Raw genomic sequence first — 21,912 nt, 5'->3', positions numbered from 1 at the left:
ATTCGTCAGAACTGTTTCTTTCCGCAATTTTCACCTCAATCGCGGGCATATACTGGCATGGTTTTTGCAAGAACAAGAAGCACATTTTAATGAGAACATCACACTTCCTGTGATTAAAATCATGATTTCTTATTTCTTTGACAAGTTCCGGGATATCATTCGGATAGTTTTTATTTTTTTATTTTTTTTATTTACAAAGAAAGCAAACTATTGATCCAGCAAATGCTATATTTTGTGCCAACTTTCTTCTGGGAAACTCACTTTGCCCTGCAGCGTACAGACTGATTAATATTACACGTGATTGAGGTGCCTCTCAATTTATCTCTATTCCTCAAGAGAGTTTTATCGGCGTTGGCGAGTCACGGATTTGGCTCGCCCCCCAAAATGGTCGCTAGTGGATGCTTCTTTCTGATCAAAACGGGTCTATTGTTTATTTAATTTAAAACGACTCTAAGAGTAGATTATTAGCAGATGGAGAGACCTTCTGCAAAACATCTTAACACATACAAGCTCCAAAATTTTTTGGATATTACTATTAGCGCTAAACGTCGATAAGATCATCACGTAAGTGGTGTTGGGAATGTCAAACGTCCTGCCTCTGCCGTTGCAAACTCAATTGTTCGATTAAATTGGACTTCAGCTCGACGTTTGAAACCACCTTGTCGTGCCGTACTGTGCTACACGGCAGTAGCACGATTTCGTTTCAAACGCCGTGAGAATGCCGTGTAGTGGACACTCCGCTATAACGGACACTCCGATAATACGGACAGCAACTAAAACCCCGGCAAAGATAAACTGCAGACGTTTGACTGAAACTGGCTCCCGCTATTACGGAATCCCCCTGATGAGGACACTAACTTGAGGTCCCTACAGTGTCCGCTGTAAAAAGAGTTGACAAATTATCATGTTGTGTTTTCTGCAACAGCTATTAATAATTTGACCGAACAAAATTTGATGTTTCAAATTAATTAAGTCAAGCTATGACCGTCGTGCTTTTAGTCGAGCCAGCTTAGCAAGGCAGTAACAACACGACGTTTGAAACAGGTGTTAGCCATGGATATATCACCGTACACTAATTACAGCCTTCCATAACTACATTGCCCGAGGGTGTATTATAGTGTGAAAACAATGTTATGATGGGGCCTCATTTGTAAATAAGGGCAAGTTAAGTCAGTAAAGCATGCTTCCCTTCGGCTGTTTCGAAAGTTCAAGGTAACGAGGAAGTCAAATTGCTTCTCTTTTCCTTTTCCTGCGCATTTCTATCGGTAAACGCCCGAGGGGTGGAATTACTTCAAACAGTTAAAATAAACGAAGTGAACAGCACAGTATGTGAAGCAGTGATATGCAACTCGCTACTGACTTAGGCTATGTTCACACTACAGCGGCGGATCCAGGGAAGGGGCCCTCCTTACGTTTAGACCAAACTGAGACCCGAAGGGCCGAAAAAAATTTGTTTTGAGACCGGGCCTCCCCCTTATCTCAGGGTCTGGGTAACCGCCCCCCTCCTTTTATCTGAAGGTATGGATCCGCCATTGCTCTATAGCGACAAGAAAAGGCTATCCGGTAGAGTGTGAAGACCTATCCGATATGTGTCTCTCCGCTTTAGAGATCGGCGCGATGCAGCCTCGCCCCGTTAAAGAAATTGCGCTGAAGTCACCGTTCTTATTTGAAAACCGAAGCCCTATCGATCCGGTATGGTTTTCATGCCGGCGCAAAAGCTATCCGGTATGGTGTGAGGTACAGCCGTGACGAATACTGTGCCAACGCGTATGACATCACCAAGAACCAACGGCTATTATCAGTCTACTTTGCCTTGTTGCTGCTCAGTATAAGTCAGTAGAAACCCTCTTGCGAAAAAACCCTCAATCAATCCTCTTCTGCAATCTTATTGGCTAACTCAGTTACTGTTGCGTGTTCGAGAGTGAGTCAGTAACGAGCCGGTGTTTTAAATAAGGCAAAACAATGGCGACTTCTTCAACAAATCATTGTGCGATGTTCTCGTGAAATAAACGATGCCATCTCTGGAGGAAAAAAAAACAAGTAAAGCTGCCACAAAATACGGAATGAACATTTTTAACGCTAAAAAGTAAAGTTTTAGTCATTTCTTAGTGACAAACAATAGAAGTTTTCGTGAATTCAAGTTGTGTATTATTAAAATTTATTCATAGAGTGTTTTCTCATGTTGTCACGTCCGCCATATTGGTGTCTCAAAACAGCAGCCATGATGGTTTTCCAAACCAGTACTGTGGGAGTTTAACCTTCTTCTTAAGTAACAACTTCCTTTTGTTATAACAAATTTGCGTGGCTGCTGGCTACGTGAGTGAAAGTGCTCTATAGAAGCGAAGGAGTGTGTTAGTTGTTTTTCACTATGAATAATTTGAGTGACTACTCGTTCTCGTTGACTGCATCTAGTCATCGAGCCGCTTCCCGTCTCGTTGTCTATTTACTAATAGCGGAAAACTCCAACTCACAGTTAAGTTGTCAATTAGAACCCTAATTGCAGACGTGGAGAGATAATAACGTAGTTCTATTTGGTATTACCACTGGCCGTAATAACATTCTTGACATCATAAAGGGTTAATTCTTTCATTCACTGAGTCACTCAGTCGTATAAGAAGGCAAACAATATTATTATTTCTGGACGACATTCTTAACTCTCACCATATCCTGTGAGTCTATTATTCGGCCTCACAAGAATTTTTCGGTTGTTATCATCCTATGTGGTTACAATAAACACTCAGGACAATTAAGAGTGAATTAACTAGACTGTTCGCGTCAGTCGAAGAACGGATGAACTATTTAGAAGGCTGAATGTCAAAGTGTGGTAATTATAAAAGCTATTGAGGCTTTATTGAATAAGAATTCAAAAGGCCTTTATAGTGGGCAATACTGCTTTTAAGCGGTCGAAGTAGTGCATTTTATTATATTATTTTACCTGCGGTGGAAGGCAGTTGCGCCATTTACGAACTGGAAGCTTCTAAGAGTATTTTTGTTTATGTCTATAATGTCGGTTTTCACGACCTTTTGCGCTTGAACGGGGCCACGACCATGCAAGTTTTTGGGCCGTTCATGCAGCCTTTTAGCCGCTAACGCGGACGATTTTCAATCTGTTGAGCTCATTCATCCAAATCGTTCAGCCGACGAACTCGTCGAATAACGTATCATTTGAATTTAGTTCAAGATACCTAGAAAACTTTCGTTTTGTTGTGAGGGTTCAGTAGTTGGAAGTTTAGCGCGACGAGTTCCTCTAACCAATACTACTGAAAAATGAAATGAGGTATTTACTGACGTTAATTAGACAGATTAGACTCTAATTGTGCAGAGTTTATGCAGAGTTTTAATTTTGTAGTTTTTAATGAATGGAACGCCCAGTTGGATATTGTGTAGTTGCATTTAATTGTGTCATTTGAGCATTAAATATACCAATAAAAAGTGTGTTATTAATGATATTGCAACTCTATTTATTATTTAGAATGAAAATAGTGCGAACGAATCCAAATGAAGATATGACCGTCGCAGTTGTATTGTCTCAATAATTTCACGTAGTTAACCTTGGCGTGCAGGTTTCCTAACTCTGAAAACAGTCGTCTTGTAGGGTGCTATGGAAGCAGCTATTGCAATTTCTATTGTCAAAGACGCATTCCTGTTGTGAAACAGTATGGGAACGAAATTTAATAACCCCTAATAAATTCCTTCAACAATAAGCATTTTCATCGCCTGTTGTTGAAAACATTTAACTTTACGATGTAATTTACGGTATCCGCACAAGCCTGAGAGCAAGCTCACTTCCCGGGGGGGAGGGGGGGGGGTACTCCCTTATAAAGGTCTAATGGGGACGTGCGGCCAGCCAGGGTATGTTTTTCGGGATTTTTGTCTTAAACAGGGTATCGAATTTATCATTTTTTGTCTTAATTAGGGTATCGATTTATCAATTTTTGTCTTAAACAGGATAAATGTCTTAAACAAGGTATCAAAAATCGGAATTCTGTCTTAAACAGAGTAAGAAAAACAGCGATATTTGTCTTAAGGGTCAGGGTATGAGGGGCCGCGCCGCACCTCCCCACCCAGGAATATATCGAGTACCCCCCCCCCCCCCCGGGGGGCTCACTTGTGTGAATTCGGGAAACATTTTGGCGGTAAACTGTTCAGAGTCCCCTGTTTTTCCATAAGCGCTTTGCGTTAATAGCGGCCATCTTGGATGAGTGTCATATCCCGCCCTCTCGGTGTCAGCTCTCGCTCCTGACGATGTGACGAAAAAATCGGGGACTGTGAACAGTCTATTTTGGCAGCGGAGCTACCAGTGCCCGCGGAAAAGTGGAAAAGCATCTTCTTTCATAGATAGGCGATTCTCAAGAAGATACAGTATACGGAACAAGAAATAAAAGACTTCATAATGAGCAGTCGAACAGTCTGAGCTTTATAGCGTTTAGCTTTCAATTTTTATTTTGCAAATATCTTTTCCTTGAATGTTCTCACCAGAAGCGATTTTATTGGTCCAAGAAAATCGTAGCCAAACATTTCGTGGACATTACGATATATCTCTCCGAGGCCAATGATCTATTACCCTGGGTGCCAGAGACTTTTCTAGCGCGGTTTCCCGTTTTTTCTCGCGGCTTCGCAACTCGTGGCTTCTGCCAACACGGAAAATTCCCGCCGCACGCGAGAAAAACCTCTGGTACCAAGGGTAATGATCTATTCAATAGGAAACTGGGAATAGTCAACTGAGACTTTTTTCTCACTATCCCAGATAGCTTTTGCGCCGGCACGAAAACAATACTGGATAGGGCTTCTGTTCACACATAAGAACGGTAATTTCGGCGCGATTTCTGTAACGGACCGAAGCTGCGCCACGCCGATCTCGAAAGTGGAGCGTCACATATCGGATAGAGTGGGTGCCACACTTTGGTGCCGTAGCATGAACAGGTATTCGCACAGTGGCGAAGGTGAATAAGTAGGAAAGAGGACTGGACCCACTACGAAGGAAGTAAATATTCAGGTGTCAGGGTTGGATTTGAAGAACCAAACCCTCAAGGCCAACTGCTCCGCCCTGCACTTTGCTCGATGTGTGTGAACGACCAGGGGCACCCAACGTCAATTTTCGGAAAATATCTGTTCGGAAGACGATTTGAGATCTAGAATTTTCGGAACATTTGCTGTAAAATTTTTTGCTTGCCTGCCTCTCCTAGGATTTTCGAACATCTAAAAAATGGTATAATTGTCCATTTTTAATGGATTTTTACCCTAAAAAGATCACCTATAATTTTTGGTAGCCTTTTACCTAGCTGAAACTTTCGAAAAGGTAAGTTTTGATCCCTATAATTTTCGGATCACTAGACTAGGAAATCCGAACAGATGGAAAATTTTTAGGGGATAAAAATATGCCAATATCTACTGTTTAAATACTAAAATTCGTTTAAGAATGCTATGTTTAAGTAGTTTTGAACTATATTCTCGTTGGGTGCCCCTGAACGACTTGTTCCAGTTTTGTGCCGATGCTGTTCATACTTCACCGAAGAGCTTTTCTTGTCCCCCCCGCCGCCCCCGCGGCACGCCGGGGACAAACTGTCCTGTTAAGTGTGAACATAGCCCAACGCATAGCCATAACATAGCCTAACATAGCCTATTTTTTAATATAATATAAATGAGCGAGAATTAAACAGATTTTCTTCATTAGCATTAAATTTGGCACATGTAAAATGCGACTATTGAACCGGCCCTTAGGGCCCGTTTACATGGAGGTGGGTGACCCCAAGTAAGTGAGGTAGCATGTGGCGGGTTACCCCACCTATCATGTAAACATGATCAAATTAAAATGAGAGATTATATGGACAGGCGGGTTACCCCACCTAAGCGGGTTACCTCATCTACCTGGGGTCCCTCAACTCTATGTAAAGAGGCCCTTGGCTGGTTGTGTTGTATATTGGCTGGTGGAGTGTCAGGCGGCCGCCAATAGACCATTTTACTGTTACAGGTGGAAAAGAGGCTGGAGTTGAGGACCTTGTTTGTAATAAAACACCCTCCCGCTATATTATGCAAATTATACGTCGTTCTTATGCTACTGTATTTTTTAAGCATAATTTCCATAAGAAAGAGAAAGAGGCTTGTATCAAAACAAGGTCAACCCCAGCCTCATGTTCACTCAAAGGCTAGGATACTACGCACAACTGTAAAATGGTCAATTCCCCCAGTTTCAAATATGCAGACGTCCTGCTAGCCTCCCACGCAGGCGTTTTCAGGGGAATCGTATTTCCTCCTACCACTCCCCTAAAAACGCCGGCGTGGGAGGCTTTCTTGTAGACATTTCCAGAAAACTGGAGAGTAGAGTAATACCCTTTTCCAAGTGGTAGGAGCCACCTTTGGAATGGACCCGTAAATGATTTATTTTTTCATCTTCAACAATACACTAACACCCTGCGGCTATTTGTCCCCTAATCTCTGCATGGTTAAATTTATGTTTAAATCAACGTTCACTGATATGCTGTTTTGTGCTGTTTTAGTTTAAAATTGGCAGCAGTGTAACTACAGCACAGATGATAATTTTTTAATTTTTCCGCCCAGGTGGGTGCATATTGGACTGATCCACAATTTTAAAATATTTCCTTCTAGAAATGTTCCGATCTACAGTACTTTCGATCATATGACATGGCCCAGATATCTTGCATTATTTTAACCGTAGGTAGCGATATTAAATGTCTGAAAAAACTAGTTGAGTCTGAAGCCGAGCTGGTTAAAAATAATAGCTTTAGTGTTCGTCCTGTTTCCTCTCTTTTAAGAACACTGTCATCGCTAAACATAGCATTGCTAACAACAAATTAATTGCGATAAACGACAAATCAGGATTTAATCAAGCAGTTTAAACCACAAGGTCAAGAAAATCAGGGGATAAACGGTCAGAACAGCTGACTGAATTTGTTCCACGCCACTTTCAGTGGTTTGGCTTTCGAGGGTTGAGCTTTTAGTGGTTGGGCCTTGAGTTGTCGGGCTTTCAGTGGTTGCGCCTTGAGTTGTCGGGCTTTCAGTGGTTGCGCCTTGAGTTGTCGGGCTTTCAGTGGTTGGGCCTTCAGTTGTTGGGGGCAGGTCGATCAGTTCCTGTACGTTACAGTTATTTGTATCGCAGCACTTTGCTCGACAGGAGATGATAGTGACCTTAAAAGGCAATGAGGACAATCTACTCTCTGCATCCAAGCAGACGCGTTCTTGCGTGGTGGTACAGTTGAAAAGGGAAGAATCAGAGGAGTTCTAAAAGAACGAAAGGAGAATAAAAAACTATCAGTAAGTGAAACTTGGATATCAAGCATTGTTGTCACTTTTCTAGATCAGGTCAAAATGTTACAAAAACAAAAAATGTAATTCAGATACAGATAAGTAACATTTTTCGATGATTTTCCAACCACTGCTTGGGCTAAGCATTTTTTTCGTAACATCGTCAGGATGGACTGCTTATGGGCGGCCAGCTTGGTTTCTTATGTTAAGATAGGCGGGCGTCGGCGTTTAAAGCTGTGGGGGGAGCTGGAGGCGAGAAAAAGATTTCTGGCTTCCTCCCAAATCGCCCTCTTGCCCTCCAAGTAGATTTTTTGATCTCGACGATCTTATGGAAAATAGAGGACTTTGAACAGTCTAAACTAACAGGTGCATGCTATCCCTTAGTTGACCTTGTTATTCGTTTTTAACTAACCTTAAAAGTACATCCATACCCATACGTTGTTTCCACGTTGGCCACCACCTTTGCTGAAGTGCAGGCGTCGAATGTTATTCCTGGAACAGCTGCAGTCACTTTGTCACAGTTTACCTCGGTTATCTGTGAAGGAAGGTTGCAGAGTACTAGAGGTCTGGCGGAAGGAGTGCACTTTTTGCACGTAATTCCTAAAACTGAGAGGAAAGACAAAAGATAAAATTAAGTACGTAACTTTATTTAGCGTCGATGACTGTATAAAACACTCGACTGGAGGAAAAAAACTAAATTAAAACGACTAACAGCAAGTTATTATGTTAAATATAATTGAATAATAGTAAGGTATAAAAATCCTAAAAAACATCTACTTTATATTAAATTCAATTAATATATAACAACAACAACATAAGCTTTATTTGCATGACTATAATTATGTAGTTACAGTGTTGCAAAAGCTTCAACATAAAAAAAAACAAACAAACAAACAAACGAATCATAACAATGATAATGCAATGCAATGATTACTATAGTCAATCAAGTGTCATCAGCATGATTTGATAACAAATTATTACGTAAATCATTACATAATGAGACAAATTTCAACAAATGTGAATTTACGGAAAAATTCTGTGAATTCATCAATTTAATTATTAATTATGTGTAAGATAGCTGATTAAAGTCGACGAAATTTTGTTGGATTTGATTGTAGAATTTCTCCCTTGGGATCGAGTATTTTGGACAATGGAAGAGAGTTACAAATAGGGCAGAATCTATCGTTGCGGGAAGTTTGATTATATCTTCCAGTTTCAATCATGAGTTTGTGGTTACTTATACGAATTTTCACTAAATCTTTCCTATTAGCAGAATTTCTAATTAAGTCTAGATAACTTGAAATTTTATAATCATGTTTAAATAAGCTGTAAAATTGTAGTTTCTTGATGGAGTGTATGTTGCCAATATGCAATATATTTTTGTTTTATTATATCTATATAGTGTTTGATCTTAGCTTCACTTAAATTATTAGGATCAAAATCAGGGAGGTCATAATATTCAGATATTTTTATAAGATTATGGTAAAAGCTATTTTTACCATTACATTGAAGTTCTAGCGAAGTACGAAAGGCTTGTTTAACAATAGTATCCTCGTTTTTACGCAGAAGATACAATATGTAATAAAGGATATATATCTGTTCGGGTATATCGCAGAGTACTATACGGGGATAAGCTGAAGGGATACATTTTTTGCACATAATTCCTAGAACTATGAAAAGAAGATAAATACAAAACTGGCTGCTTCAGAAGGCAGAAATCATTTTGAAAAAAGGCGGGGTTTAATTCTCATCTATGATAAGGAAATACTATGAACCATAAATGTGTGGTAATGATCCTATTTTGTCTGTTACCCGGCGGAACATTCACCGCATGCGCATATACATCGACGGCATTTGAGAACCCTTTACGAGACACTTCTTTATCAACATTCCATGTATTGTTTCAAACTGTTCCAGTACTTTGATTAACCACTTTCGAAACCGGCGGTCATTAGATTCCATATGAAACTGTCTATTTTTCTTAACGTCATGCTATTGTTCTATTCATAAAAAACTTAAACGAGAAGAAAGTGACTCATTTTAACGCACGTCTCCCTGACCCGAAATCGCTTCTCCCTGACCCAAAATTTCTTCACATTGTTACATAAGAGTTTGTTTTTCACTCATTTTCCTTCTTATATGAAGAATATGTTTTCACTCCGGTCCTCTTCCTATGATCTTCGTGGCAACTACATTCTTTCACTTAGTAAACCTAAAACAATGGTCTTAACCTATGGTCTTAACTCCTTTTCTTACTTTTCAGCTAAGCAGTGGAATGCATTGCCGGAATGTTTTCGTACTAGTTTTTTTGCAGACTTAAAGACCAAAATACAGGATGTTACCTTCACGTAGATTATTTTTCCTTGTACAAACTTGTACTTAAAATTGTGAATTATAAATAATATTTTCTTTTCTTTTATGTGTTTATTATTATTATTATTATTATTATTATTATTATTATTTATAATGCATTTAATGTATATCTGTGTAGATTTCATACAAGGTGCCTGTACTGAGTCTCTAGACTGCCAAGTCCAAGGAGCAACTACTCACCCTCCCCACCCATGAAGCTTATGACTGGTCAATCACTTCTCCCAAGCTCTGCTAGTAGTTATGTCTATGAGTCACAGCATTGATTTGGCCGGGCTAGCCCGCAGGAACAATTCTCTGACTTTGCACTGCTTTCTGACATGAAACTCTAATCAAAGTGACAAAATCTCCTCTCTTTAGCCCCTGGTTTTCACACAAAACAAGTCAGCCACCCACCCACGGATAGGTCTGGTCCTGGGTTCTCTGCTGACCTAGCAAAACAGCAAGCACACTGGTTTTTTTCCGGCTACACTGGCTTGAACACAGGTGATGCCCGTGTTCAAGATTCAAAATTAGCGGGCACCTTTTAGCAAAATCACACAGATATATACATATTTATTTATAAAATAACTAAAGTATAGTACGCGCGCTCTGATTGGCCGAGAGGAGTGTTTGCATGAGAGTTTGTAAAGATGGTTGTGACGTCAAGATGTTTTGCTTTTCGAGCGCTAATCACGCAAGCACAAATTTGAAAACGTTTTTGAGTTCAAAACTCGACAAGTTTACTTTATTTACTTATTCCTTCGTCGGATGAAACTTGGAAAATCTTTACAAACGAGCTGTGTCAATTTTGTTTTCGCTTAAGCTGACAATTTAAGCGAGAAAAATCCGTATTTTGGAAAGCATCTTTTTGCAAAAGAAGAACTGATTACGCGTGCAAACCTTCTTGTACACGACTTTGCAACTGGTAAGAATTTCTCTTTTAATCAGTGCTATAACAAAGAGTTTTCCGTTTTTCTTGGGAAAGTTATTTTATAGCAGCATGTTGTTGTTGTTGTGGAAATGTTTACTGGTGTTTTTAACCACCCATCCTTAGTCTTTACACTTAAGCTTTTAAGTGAGACATTTACAGAGATGCTAGGTTTTGCTGTAACAAATAAAAGTTGTATAAAGAACTAGTAATTAGGCTCTACTAAAATCTCAAGCTACTTTACTTAGCATCTCATGTAAATCAGAACGTAAAAACGGTTCAAGAAAGTTTAACGTTACCCTGCGAGCAGAGGCCCTTGGATCTTCCTAGATAAATCGGGCAGTGCCAGGCGCCTCGACTTTCCTAGTTGAACATGCGCTAGGCTCAGATGTAACTGAGCCTTGCTAAACCTCGCTTTCATTAAACGTAAGTGTTTAATTAATAATAAATAATAATTACACGTCACGTGACAATTGCTGAATTAGGTTTTCTTGTTGCTGTGAAAAGATTTCATTTTTGGGTTAAAATAAAATAGGGTGAGCGTATTTGAAGTTTTGGTTGTGTGGAGCATTTAAAAATAAGCAATTGACGTCCGGCATTTAAAAGTTAAGTGGGTAATGAACATAAGAGAAAAGTCGGGAGACTAGGCCGAGGGCCGTAGAGAGTTAAACTTTCATCACACGGCAGAGAAAATTTGCAGGAAAGTAATATTCTACCTGATAATTGTTTTCATGACCAAAAGAGGGACATGACGTAATCAGGCACGTGATCAAAGCGTTTTGAATGTTTTAGTTTGTTTTTTAAAGTATCTTTATTGTCTTAAATTGGTAAGTTTTTGTTGTTTTTCTCAACAATTCTTTACACTGTATTGTCTCTTAGTAATTATTATTCCATTTTTAAAGCAAAAGCAAACAGAAACTGAGCCAGACGTTTAAACGCTGCGTAAATTGACCTATTGCGTTAAAATCGAAAAGGAGACCTACTTTTGAGACTTTTGTGAATTCTTTTTCAACTTAACTGTTTGTTTGCCGCAATAAATGTTCAACATTTGTTAATAAAGGAGAACTTTCAAAGATAAAAGGATATATTTGGCGGACATATTGTTTTTCTTCATTCCGGGGAGAGAGATCAATGTAGCGTCTCTTCTAACCCTAAAAGCCAAATCGACGAAACTAAAAAACTGCAAAAAATTTACAAGCAGTACCTACCGCTTTGGAAGGTGCATAGTGCCAAACCAACAAAGACAAACACAAAACGATTCGACATGTTGCACTGGTCAAGTAGCCTCGGTTAGCTCGATCCACGTCAATCTTGAGATGGCGCGTAGCTACACAGGACCCCACAGGAGTTACCTTTGTCCCAGTTTCAACTGAAAAGCTCAGGGGGAGCCTTTCTTGGTAACCTTAAAATATGAACGTGACAAATCCAAGCGTCTTAATAACGATTCGCTGTCTCTGTCATCGACAGCTGCATATATCAATGATACTTAAAATTAAAGGCAAAGCTGATCGGACAGCTAAGGCGTACAAATATATTTTCCCAATATTTCGACTAGACAAAACTAGTCTTAATCAGGGGCTGGAAAGGCTAAGTGAGAATAGAATACACGGTTACAGTATCAGGGTGCAAAGAAAGTCAGTTTTACAGCCTGCCATTCGGGCAAGCTGTAGCTAGCATGTACTAGCCCACAAGTCAACTAGCCCCAAAACCCTTTTTGATTAGCAGGATTGATTACAATCCTTCTGTAATTTGAATTTCCCTAAAAAACAGCACTTGCCCGTCGGCCAGCTAAGAACAAAAATCACTGGCCCGACAGTAAAATCTTCTGGCCCCGGGCTATCGGACACGACTTTCTTTGAATGCTGAGTATATAAAATAATACAAAAAATCAATGATTACTGTTTACTTCCCGTTCCGCACGATCAGTGTAGACTTCCTCTCGTGATCACTGATATATCAATGCCAAAATGCTAAACTGATACGGACATACCAGTCCTAACGGTGCGCAGGATATTGCAGTGTCACCAGTCTGACAGTACTTGCCCACTCTATACTGAGACAAGTGAGACGTTAAGGAACAAGTAATGAACTTGCTTGAATTTTGCTGTCATTTTTAAACAAGTAGTTCATGCTTCAGCGTGCGTATCGAGATATTGAGCGCGCGGGAAGTGTGGAGAGCAAAGAGGTGTAAGAGTTGCTCGAGGCGCGGACGAGAGCTACTCTAGCCTCTTGAGTGCTCTCCAAACTTCCCAAGTGCTGAATATCTCGACATACGCACCGCTGAAGCATGAACTAATAACATTATCAAATCGATCAATGTAGCAGTTCACTTAAATTTGTATTACATGACTATATTTTTTGACCTCACAGTTATGTTTTGAAACTGAGAGAAAGTTTACTCAAGTCGCTTAAGGTAACATTAAAAAGGATTGTAAAATTCATATTGAGGTGACAGAAAACTATTAATTCACCGAAATAACTTTTCAAAGAATGAATTGCACACGTCATAGCCCGCACAGCTCAAGCAGATGACTCACAACAACAGCAACAAACAAAAAGAAAAATGCACTTTATTTGAGTGTCAATGTATTTAGCACGAACGTGCTAATTGGGGACACTATATTTTACCTCTCCTTATGGCTAAGGGACTGACATTTTACGTCGTCATCCGAGTCACGCGAAGGTCTAGCCGCAGGGCAAAGGAAGTACCTTCATTTCTCGGTTATTTTAAGACCCTGAGTATTGGTCCGGCCTCAGGAATCGAAACCGCGACCACCCGCTCTGCAGTCAAACGCTCTACCGACTGAGTTATGGATGCACTTGGGAGACGTCATGGGAGGGTTGCTAAGCTCACAAGAACTCGAGGTATAGTTTATTGATGTCATCAGCGTGCTCAATGGGAATTTTTACAACAACTGAGCGAATCCTCGGGCGCTGATTGGTCGAGAGCTAAGGTCTATGAGAGTATGGACCATGGAAGTGACGTAACATTTTCAGAGAAACTTCGCAGGAAGCTAAAAATAAATGTTATTGTAAAAAACAAATCCACCACAATCTTCCATTGTCTACACTTGTTCAAAACTTTGCAGTGAAACCACTCGCCTACGGCTCGTGGTTCCACTTGGGTTTTGAATATTTTATGAAGTCATTTCTATGGTCTTTTAGAGTGTAGACCGGTCGATTTGTTAAATGAAGCACGCTCGTGCGCTTGCTATCTATGTGATAAACATGCATGTTTTACAGATTTCAACTCATCAATCAGCCATATATCAGCTCCGGTAATAAGCGATTATTGTTCAGCTCGATGACGTCATTTTCCTACCGCTACTTGAATTCTTCACACTGTTTTAGTTCCTTGTGCAAATTAAACCCATTTTCAACCTTCTTACGGGAATACTTAAAAGTAAAAATGCAAAAGGAAGTAACTTTTATTAATTTTAAAATATATTCTGGTAGATGCATGATTTGAATAACGAGCCCGTAAACTAGCCTGCGAACGCAGTCGTATTTCAGCCGTCCGGGTGTGTCGACCTGTTTCCCAATGACTATAAATAAACACCATTCAGTGAGCAAAATAAGGCGACCAACCACACACTAAAGAATACTGTGCTTGCGTTAGTTTAGTAACTTCCTCGACTGAGGACAGCTCTTTTAGTTTCACTACTTGCTGCTCAGTTTAGTTACGTCAGAAAAAAGTTCTTTCCACTGCCGCGCTGACGTGTCTTTTATTCTTCTTGAGTCACTCGGTAGAAACGATAATGTTCGTAAGACGAATTCTCAAAATCTCAATGTCCAATTAAGCCAATTAAACGCTTTTTAGTAGAACTTTCCTTTGGTCATTTAAAAAAATACTTGAGGTGTGCCCGTGAAGACAGCCGGGGGGGGGGGGGGGGTACTTCCTTACGAGAGGCTAATTGAGATGTGCCACTGAATGAGTTTGCATTTTCAAGACCTGGGTTGACTATAAATTGGGGTCTCAAAAATAACATCCGCGCAAAAGTGACTAAGATGTCTATAACTGGTCGCAAAATAGACTATAATGGGGTAGGGGCTCTGAGAGGCCAGCGGCACATATCCAGCAATGAGTACATCAAGTAAGCAGCCACCTTTAAAAGTAAACAAATGTTATTGCTGTTGATGACATTACAGCTCTATTTACTACTTTTTTTATCAGCTGGACAAATACTGTAATCAGTAGTCAGTTTGAAATATAATGCTCTTCAGGTTGCCTAGCAGTAATTCTTCAAATTTCTATAACATAACAACATAACAGCCTCCTCCTCAGGCGCTTCGTTTTTCGCATGGCTGAGGCGAGCGCGAAACGAGTGTCTGGTGATGAACCGCAAGGGACCATGGGAAGGTTACAGACGGCAGGCGAAACGCCTGCCAGATCTTGTGTCGTTTTCTTGGCAAAAAAGTCGTTTTCTTGGCACGGCCTAATTTTTGGTCTTTTTAAGTCTTGGGAGCGATCAGTTTTAGTAGCATATTGTTGTAAACATTGTAAACTTTTAGTAGACAGCTGAATGGCTCAAAATTTCCAAAAACCTGAGGTAGAAATAATCGACAGGCTGCAAAGGAGTCGGATTCTTACGAATCGAAGACCTCTAACAAAATATTTGATGACTTGACGGTATCGGGTAAGTCTTATATTTTAATATTTAACTTGTCGTTTATTGCAGAATCCGGATTAGTAAAGTACGGCGCAGGCGACCATGTTTCTATTTTTCGCTCTTTTAGGTCAAATCCACCGAACAACGAGCAAGTAACCTTGTGAACTGAAAGAACTGCAAGGCCTAGCTAGATTGTGCAAGGTCAGGAGTTGATTATCAAGACCACATTATGTGCTTACACCAAGATTTAAGTCTGCGACGTTACTAACTATGAAACCAGGGACAGATGGATACATTTAAGTTGATGCTTTTGACAAAATAAATACAAATGCATAACTTGTTGAAGCTTACAATTACCTGACTCTCGGTATAAGATCCCTAGATTCTCGAGAGATAAGTAATGAACTTTATTTCCGGATCAGGGAAGGGGTTGAAGAGAAGGAAGGTGCCAGCATTGATCAATCCATCATTTTGGACTACCTCTGTCAATCTTGATGAGGGAGACGAAAATCTCCAGCTATAAAGGCAGTCTTTTCTAGCTTATTTTTTTTGTATTTTGTAAAATTGTACAATTATTAATGCCATAATATTTTTATCGATTTTATCTTTTGTAGGAGACTTTGTTATTGCTATCATTAGTTTTAACTTTATTTCATTTTATTTACGGGTGTAACGATTCATATTCCTTGCGATTCGATTTCGATTATTGCCTTTCGATTTCGATGATTTCGGTTCGATTATGTAAATGTTTCTTAATTCTTATACATAACATGTAATGTAAACAGCATGCAACCCTAAACCCTCAATATAAGAACAGTAACAGGACAGGAGGAATCACAGTCACTTGCAATTGGTTCTTCGCCATGTTTCAGAACCTGACAAAGAGTGTGTCGCACATGATTAATTGCCCTATTTGGAAATTCTCAAGGGGAGGTTGAAGGACAACATTTTTACCAGGCAACACAAAATGGCGCACGAACTGCTATCGTCTTTGCTCATCAACCAAAAACACATATTAAAGAGTTATGGATTCTTATTTTAGAATATAATAACTCACTGAGGGCACCCCGGAAAAGGTGTACAAAAGTCGAACCAAAATCGAAACATGGAAGCAAACAATCCTGAATTGAACTGAACGGTCATAATCACAATTATTCGAGAATTTGATTGATTGTTACACTACTAATTTTATTTAGCTAGATGTCTTGCATGATGGCACCCCTATTGCAAGACTAAAAATGTTTGAATGAAGGTTGAATAAAGTATTTTGTTCAGTTAAAACACAATGATTCAATGACCACACTACTACATCTCACTCAAACTCCAGGTCTATAGTCTCAATGTAACTTTATTGGGACACACAAATGTAAAAGAAGGGGAATGGGCTTAAACCTTTTTTAACAGAAGTCAGTTCAATGACAACATGCCCATTCAATAATCTCAGTAGCCCATGTGCAGGGGAAGGGGCAACTGCACACATGCTTTTGTCACAGTATTAGTTCAAAAAACACACATCAACCCAATTTTCATCGTCCAAAACGAAAGAATTATAGCCGGACCAAAGTATTTTATTACTTTGGGCAAGGCAGCTAGATCAAGTTTAAGTTTGATTAGGGGTGCAGGTTTTCTCTTTTGGTGACCATAGTTCAATGACCTGAGCACATCTCAGTTCAATAATCTTGGCAGAAGTTCATAAAGCATACATCATTTCAATGTCCAGTGACACTAATTTAAGGAATAGGAGCAATATTTTCTATTTCTCTGGGTGAGGTGGAAGCAATGGAAAGGGGTGATGGTTTTGCATGGCTGAGCTTCTGGTCCATACTTAAAACAGCTGGCATTTTTCACTGCTTGACACTGTTAATGGACCGGACATTAGCCTACTAATAGTGTAGTGTAGTGTTTTTTACTGCATATTCTTCCAGTTTGTCCAGGGGCCTGTTTTTCCTGTTCTTTCCATTCGATGCTTGTATCTTGATTATAATTTTGTAGTTAAAGTTTCTAGGAAGGGGGTTGGGGTTTAGTAGTTCTGCAGAACCATCTATACTTATCTTAATATTTTTTGCATTTGGCAATTCTGGGTCCATTGATAATTATTATATGATCTTGTATTCCTCTGCAACTCCAAAGCAGGTCAAAAACTACCCCTTCAGAAGACTTGTTAGGGGAATTTTATGCTACCACAGGTTTGCCAAGAAAGGAACCATGTATAAGCAATCACAGGAACAACAATGTTGAATCTGGGTAGAATGATCCCAAGAACTTCATAATACTCAGTCTTTCCTACCTTCTCTAAAAGTGCATTCACAGTATCTTGTTTGCCATAAAATTTGAACTATTCAAACACAATTATTTTTTTAAAAAAGTGAAAAGTGTCTAGGGCAACGTCTCCTACTGGCTAAATGGTAGTTACGATGGTATCTCATCAACCACATCGCCCTCTTCCATCAGGGTAACAAAATTGTCTATCAACTTAAAATCAAAGTTACCAATAATTTAAGACACAAATGATGTGTTATAAAAGAGCATGGCAAAACTAAATTGGTCTACTGTGTAATATCACAAAAACAAATAAAAAACAGTACAGACCAGGCATATAAATAAAAAGTAAGTAGGATTTATTTACACCGGGCTGTGCATTCAGTGACAAGTCTAGTACCCAGTGAGGTAATCGAACGATAAAAAAATGCAAGTAAAAAAAAACCTAGAGCTAGTTTTGTGGCTGTTTTTCCTGTAAGTACATAAGCTTACATTGTCGAGCAAATGATACACAATGCGAAATCCTGAGACAAAAATTTAACAGATTTATTATCTATTTAATAACATAACTTAGACGTCTTGAGACTAGTCATACTGGTTTGTTGCCTTTTCGAGTACTCAAGATACAGCGTGCAGCAAATAGTATTAAAGCTTTACAAAATATTTGGCTTCATTTGGCTGTTGCAACAATTCTCAGCTCGCCATCATGTTTTCACTTCGACTGAAGAGATCGTTTCATCACTTGGGAAAATAACAGAAACGATTACTAACTTACTAACTTTCCTGACCGGCTGTTACCTTGGCGTGCGGAATTTCATTAAAATTAAAGGCAGTACTGTCCCGTCCGCGGCTAGTAGTTTTTCGATTTAAAGTTCGGTAGTAAACATTATGATGCTTGAGTCCAATGTGTGGGGTGAAAACAGCTTCCTCTTGATACACACGACGTAGATAGGCAATGATTTGCTCAAAATTCGCAAAATGAACAGGGGTGAACTTATTTGAAAATTGCATATTCGTCCGCCATTACACTAGCAGCTAAATACAGGAATTGCACCGACCTGTGATTGGAAGATAAAAATAGTATGTCAGTGGCGATGACGTGACAATTCGTTACGTTAGCCGTTTCAAGAGTAACGGTTTTTACACGAAAAAGACAGTCCACAGGAAAATACAATATAATATTAAATATTTCTCAAAGACAAACAGTGCAGTATTCTTTTGAAGTCGGCTGACTCGCTAAGAGTTAATGTCTTATCGAAGTTGAAGTTCAACTGTCGCAAATCGGATAACTTCCTTAAGTGATTCTGACATGAAACCTTTTGTCTGCATCCACATTGATCTTAGATTTTACCACTTACATATTGAAGAAAAGCCATAAACAGAGCTTCAATGTCCACGTACACCCGACTGAACCTCGGTGCGATTCCTGCAGATACCGCTGTTCATACTAAATGCAGGAATTGCACCGGACGCGTTCTCGTCCCCAGAGTCACTCTAAGTTGTAACAAAAGAGCACGTGACCAAGAAAGACGGGCTCTGGGAACGAGAATACACCGGAATACAGAATACAGAATGCATGGAATAGAGTTCAGATTCATTCAGATGAGTGTTTAGTCATTGACTGCCCTCAACTCCCTCCAGCCCCCCCCCCCCCCCCAAAAAAAATATAAAAAATATAAATCAATGTAGAAATGTTATCCACAGGTACACAAAGTGTAAATACAAGAGCTAATTTCAGCAAACTCTTACAGGTGGACCGCCTTTTCCCTAAATTTCAGTAAACATGACATTTAACTCTGTTAGCTTAAAGCAAGCATTGACTCGTCTTTAGTTTCTTCCCCTTTTTTTTCTGCGAAAACTCAACCCCACCTACCCACCCCCTATGGCAGGTCAAACGATCAAATGGTCCTCGCAGCTACGTGCTGAAACGCAATGATTATTCGGTTTGCTGAAAAGGGGATTTTTGTTTCTTCCAAAGGACATGATGGGATTTAACCAGGCTGTTTAGGTGACCATTATTTTTACATTGCTGAGGTATTTCAGATTCGATATACTCACCAAGGAGAGCATGTTACACTTGTAAAGTCAAGCAGTAAAAGAAAAAAAGGCAAAGAACAATCAGCCCGAGGTTTAGATGACCTTTATTCAGGATCCTATAACCCCTGCTTTAGTATAATTTAACTTCGAATACAAGTGATGTGTTATTTCCAGTGGCCTAAGTCTTGTCCTATCAAGCGAAAATCAAAACCCGAGAAAATCAATTAAAGTTTCCCGCGGCTATTTCATTTATTTATTTATTTATTTTTTTTATTTTTTTTTATTTATTTTATTTTTTTTATTTTAACAAACAACAAATTAAATACAAGTTAAAAGTGACAAAAGAAAGAAAAACTACAAAACAAAAACAACAACAACAACAAAAAAAAAACATCAATTGAGAGGAGAGCAGCAGGCTAAAAGCAAATAGCGAAGTTGATACATCTGGTCCTTTTTTCTTTTTTCTCTCCCTACTTTTTCGTTTCCTTTTTTTTTCCTTGAGTACAAGAGCACAGTCGAAACCAAAACAAAAAAGAGATGTAGAGAAGATATTTATATTTAATTAGGTTTTGGAGACTCAGGTCAAAAGGCTTATATAAGGCAACAAGGGTTCCCATTTATTTTTGACAGTGGAGGCATTGTTTTCTATTTGATAAATGTGTTTCAAATAATGTAAAAAGTTGTTTAAATTGGAGGGGTGTTCTTTTGAGCGACAAAGCCAGATATGGTGCTTGGCAAGTAAGCAACAAAAATTGATTTGGAGTTTGTGTTTAGATCTATCTGGCCTCAGACCCAAAGCCGTATTTATGTGTAAGTAATTATGTTCACTTAAAGAAAGTTGGCAAGACTGCATCCACTTAAAAAGACTATCCCAAAAATTTTTTGTTTTTTCTCATCTCCAAAATAAGTGTATCAAGTTTTCCGTTTCCTTATTACAATTTTTATTTCATTTATGCCGAGTTGCGCATTCGACCAATGAGCGTCCGGTGTATTCTCGTTCCCAGAGCCCGTCTTTCTTGGTCACGTGCTCTTTTGTTACAACTTAGAGTGACTCTGGGGACGAGAACGCGTCCGGTGCAATTCCTGCATTTAGTATGAACAGCGGTATCTGCAGGAATCGCACCGAGGTTCAGTCGGGTGTACATGGACATTGAAGCTCTGTTTATGGCTTTTCTTCAATATGTAAGTGGTAAAATCTAAGATCAATGTGGATGCAGACAAAAGGTTTCATCTCAGAATCACTTAAGGAAGTTATCCGATTTGCGACAGTTGAACTTCAACTTCGATAAGACATTAACTCTTAGCGAGTCAGCCGACTTCAAAAGAATACTGCACTGTTTGTCTTTGAGAAATATTTAATATTATATTGTATTTTCCTGTGGACTGTCTTTTTCGTGTAAAAACCGTTACTCTTGAAACGGCTAACGTAACGAATTGTCACGTCATCGCCACTGACATACTATTTTTATCTTCCAATCACAGGTCGGTGCAATTCCTGTATTTAGCTGCTAGTGCCATTACTCTTCCCGCCATGTTGAAAACAACATCTGCCAGACGTCTCGCCCGTTGTCTCCTTCCCGCCTTCCTTTGCGCGCACGTTTAAAAGAGAGACGTCTGGGTACGAGGCAGACAACATAACATAACATGAACTTTATTTATACTCGAATTTCAGAGTAGCCTGAAAGGCTAATATCTTTGAAACAAAAAAAAAAGAAAAGAAAGAAATCTATTTACATACATCAAATAAATCTATTTAAATACATAAAAATATATAATACATACATGAAAAATGTTAAATATACCGTTACGTCTGAAAGGAGATTGCTTTCAGGAGTCTTCTAACACCAGAAGGTGTTACATTATTAGGTGTCACATTATTAGGTTGGGAGTTCCATTTCTTAGATGCAAGGCAACGAAAAGAGTTGAGCCCATAAGTAGTAGTGGCAGGTTTACATAGTGATGAAATATTAGTTCTTCTAGAAGAGTTAGCGACTGACGCAAAGTAAGAATGTGCATGTCTTTAAGGTATTTAGCAAAACCATAGCAAAACTTTCATAGTTTAAACATTTGTAGATGGTGATTAACATATTTTGTAAAGCTTATTCCTGGTGTGAAACAATAAACCCAAACTTATTCTCGGAATTATTTCAGAAGCCAGGGTAATTGACTCGCATCTTTCCAGAGATGGTTGATTCCAAAGACATTTTACGCACCAGCAACACGTAAAATCATATTTTTTGATCACACGTTCATTAATTTGCATTAGGCAGTTGGAACAGTATGGATCAGTCATTTAAACGGAGTTTAGGCCCCGTGCTGTCAACTCCCTCATATAATCCGGGAAACTCAGAGTTTGGACCGTATCTCCCGGTCTCCAGATTAGAGTATGAAATCTCCCAAATATTCACCGAAGTTTGCCATTCAGTTGTAGACTCGACTCTCCGACCCTAAACTTTTAAATGT

General features: G+C 39.2%; 1 protein-coding gene across 1 annotated transcript in view; it reads right to left on the bottom strand.

Moving 5' to 3' along the window:
• Window positions 1-6,500: 6,500 nt before the first annotated feature.
• LOC140941005 (uncharacterized) overlaps window positions 6,501-21,912 on the bottom strand; it is a 35,663-nt gene continuing 20,251 nt past the window's right edge. Inside the window, exon 3 of the mRNA XM_073389959.1 lies at window positions 6,501-7,239. Within this exon, the coding sequence (XP_073246060.1) occupies window positions 6,841-7,239 (399 nt within the window). The 3' untranslated portion in view covers window positions 6,501-6,840. The remainder of the gene's footprint in view (window positions 7,240-21,912) is intronic.

This window comes from Porites lutea, chromosome 6 (genome assembly GCF_958299795.1).
Source record: "Porites lutea chromosome 6, jaPorLute2.1, whole genome shotgun sequence".
NCBI classification, from domain to species: domain Eukaryota; kingdom Metazoa; phylum Cnidaria; class Anthozoa; order Scleractinia; family Poritidae; genus Porites; species Porites lutea.
Note: the sequence above shows the minus strand (reverse complement) of the source record. Positions and strands in the feature narration are given on the sequence as shown.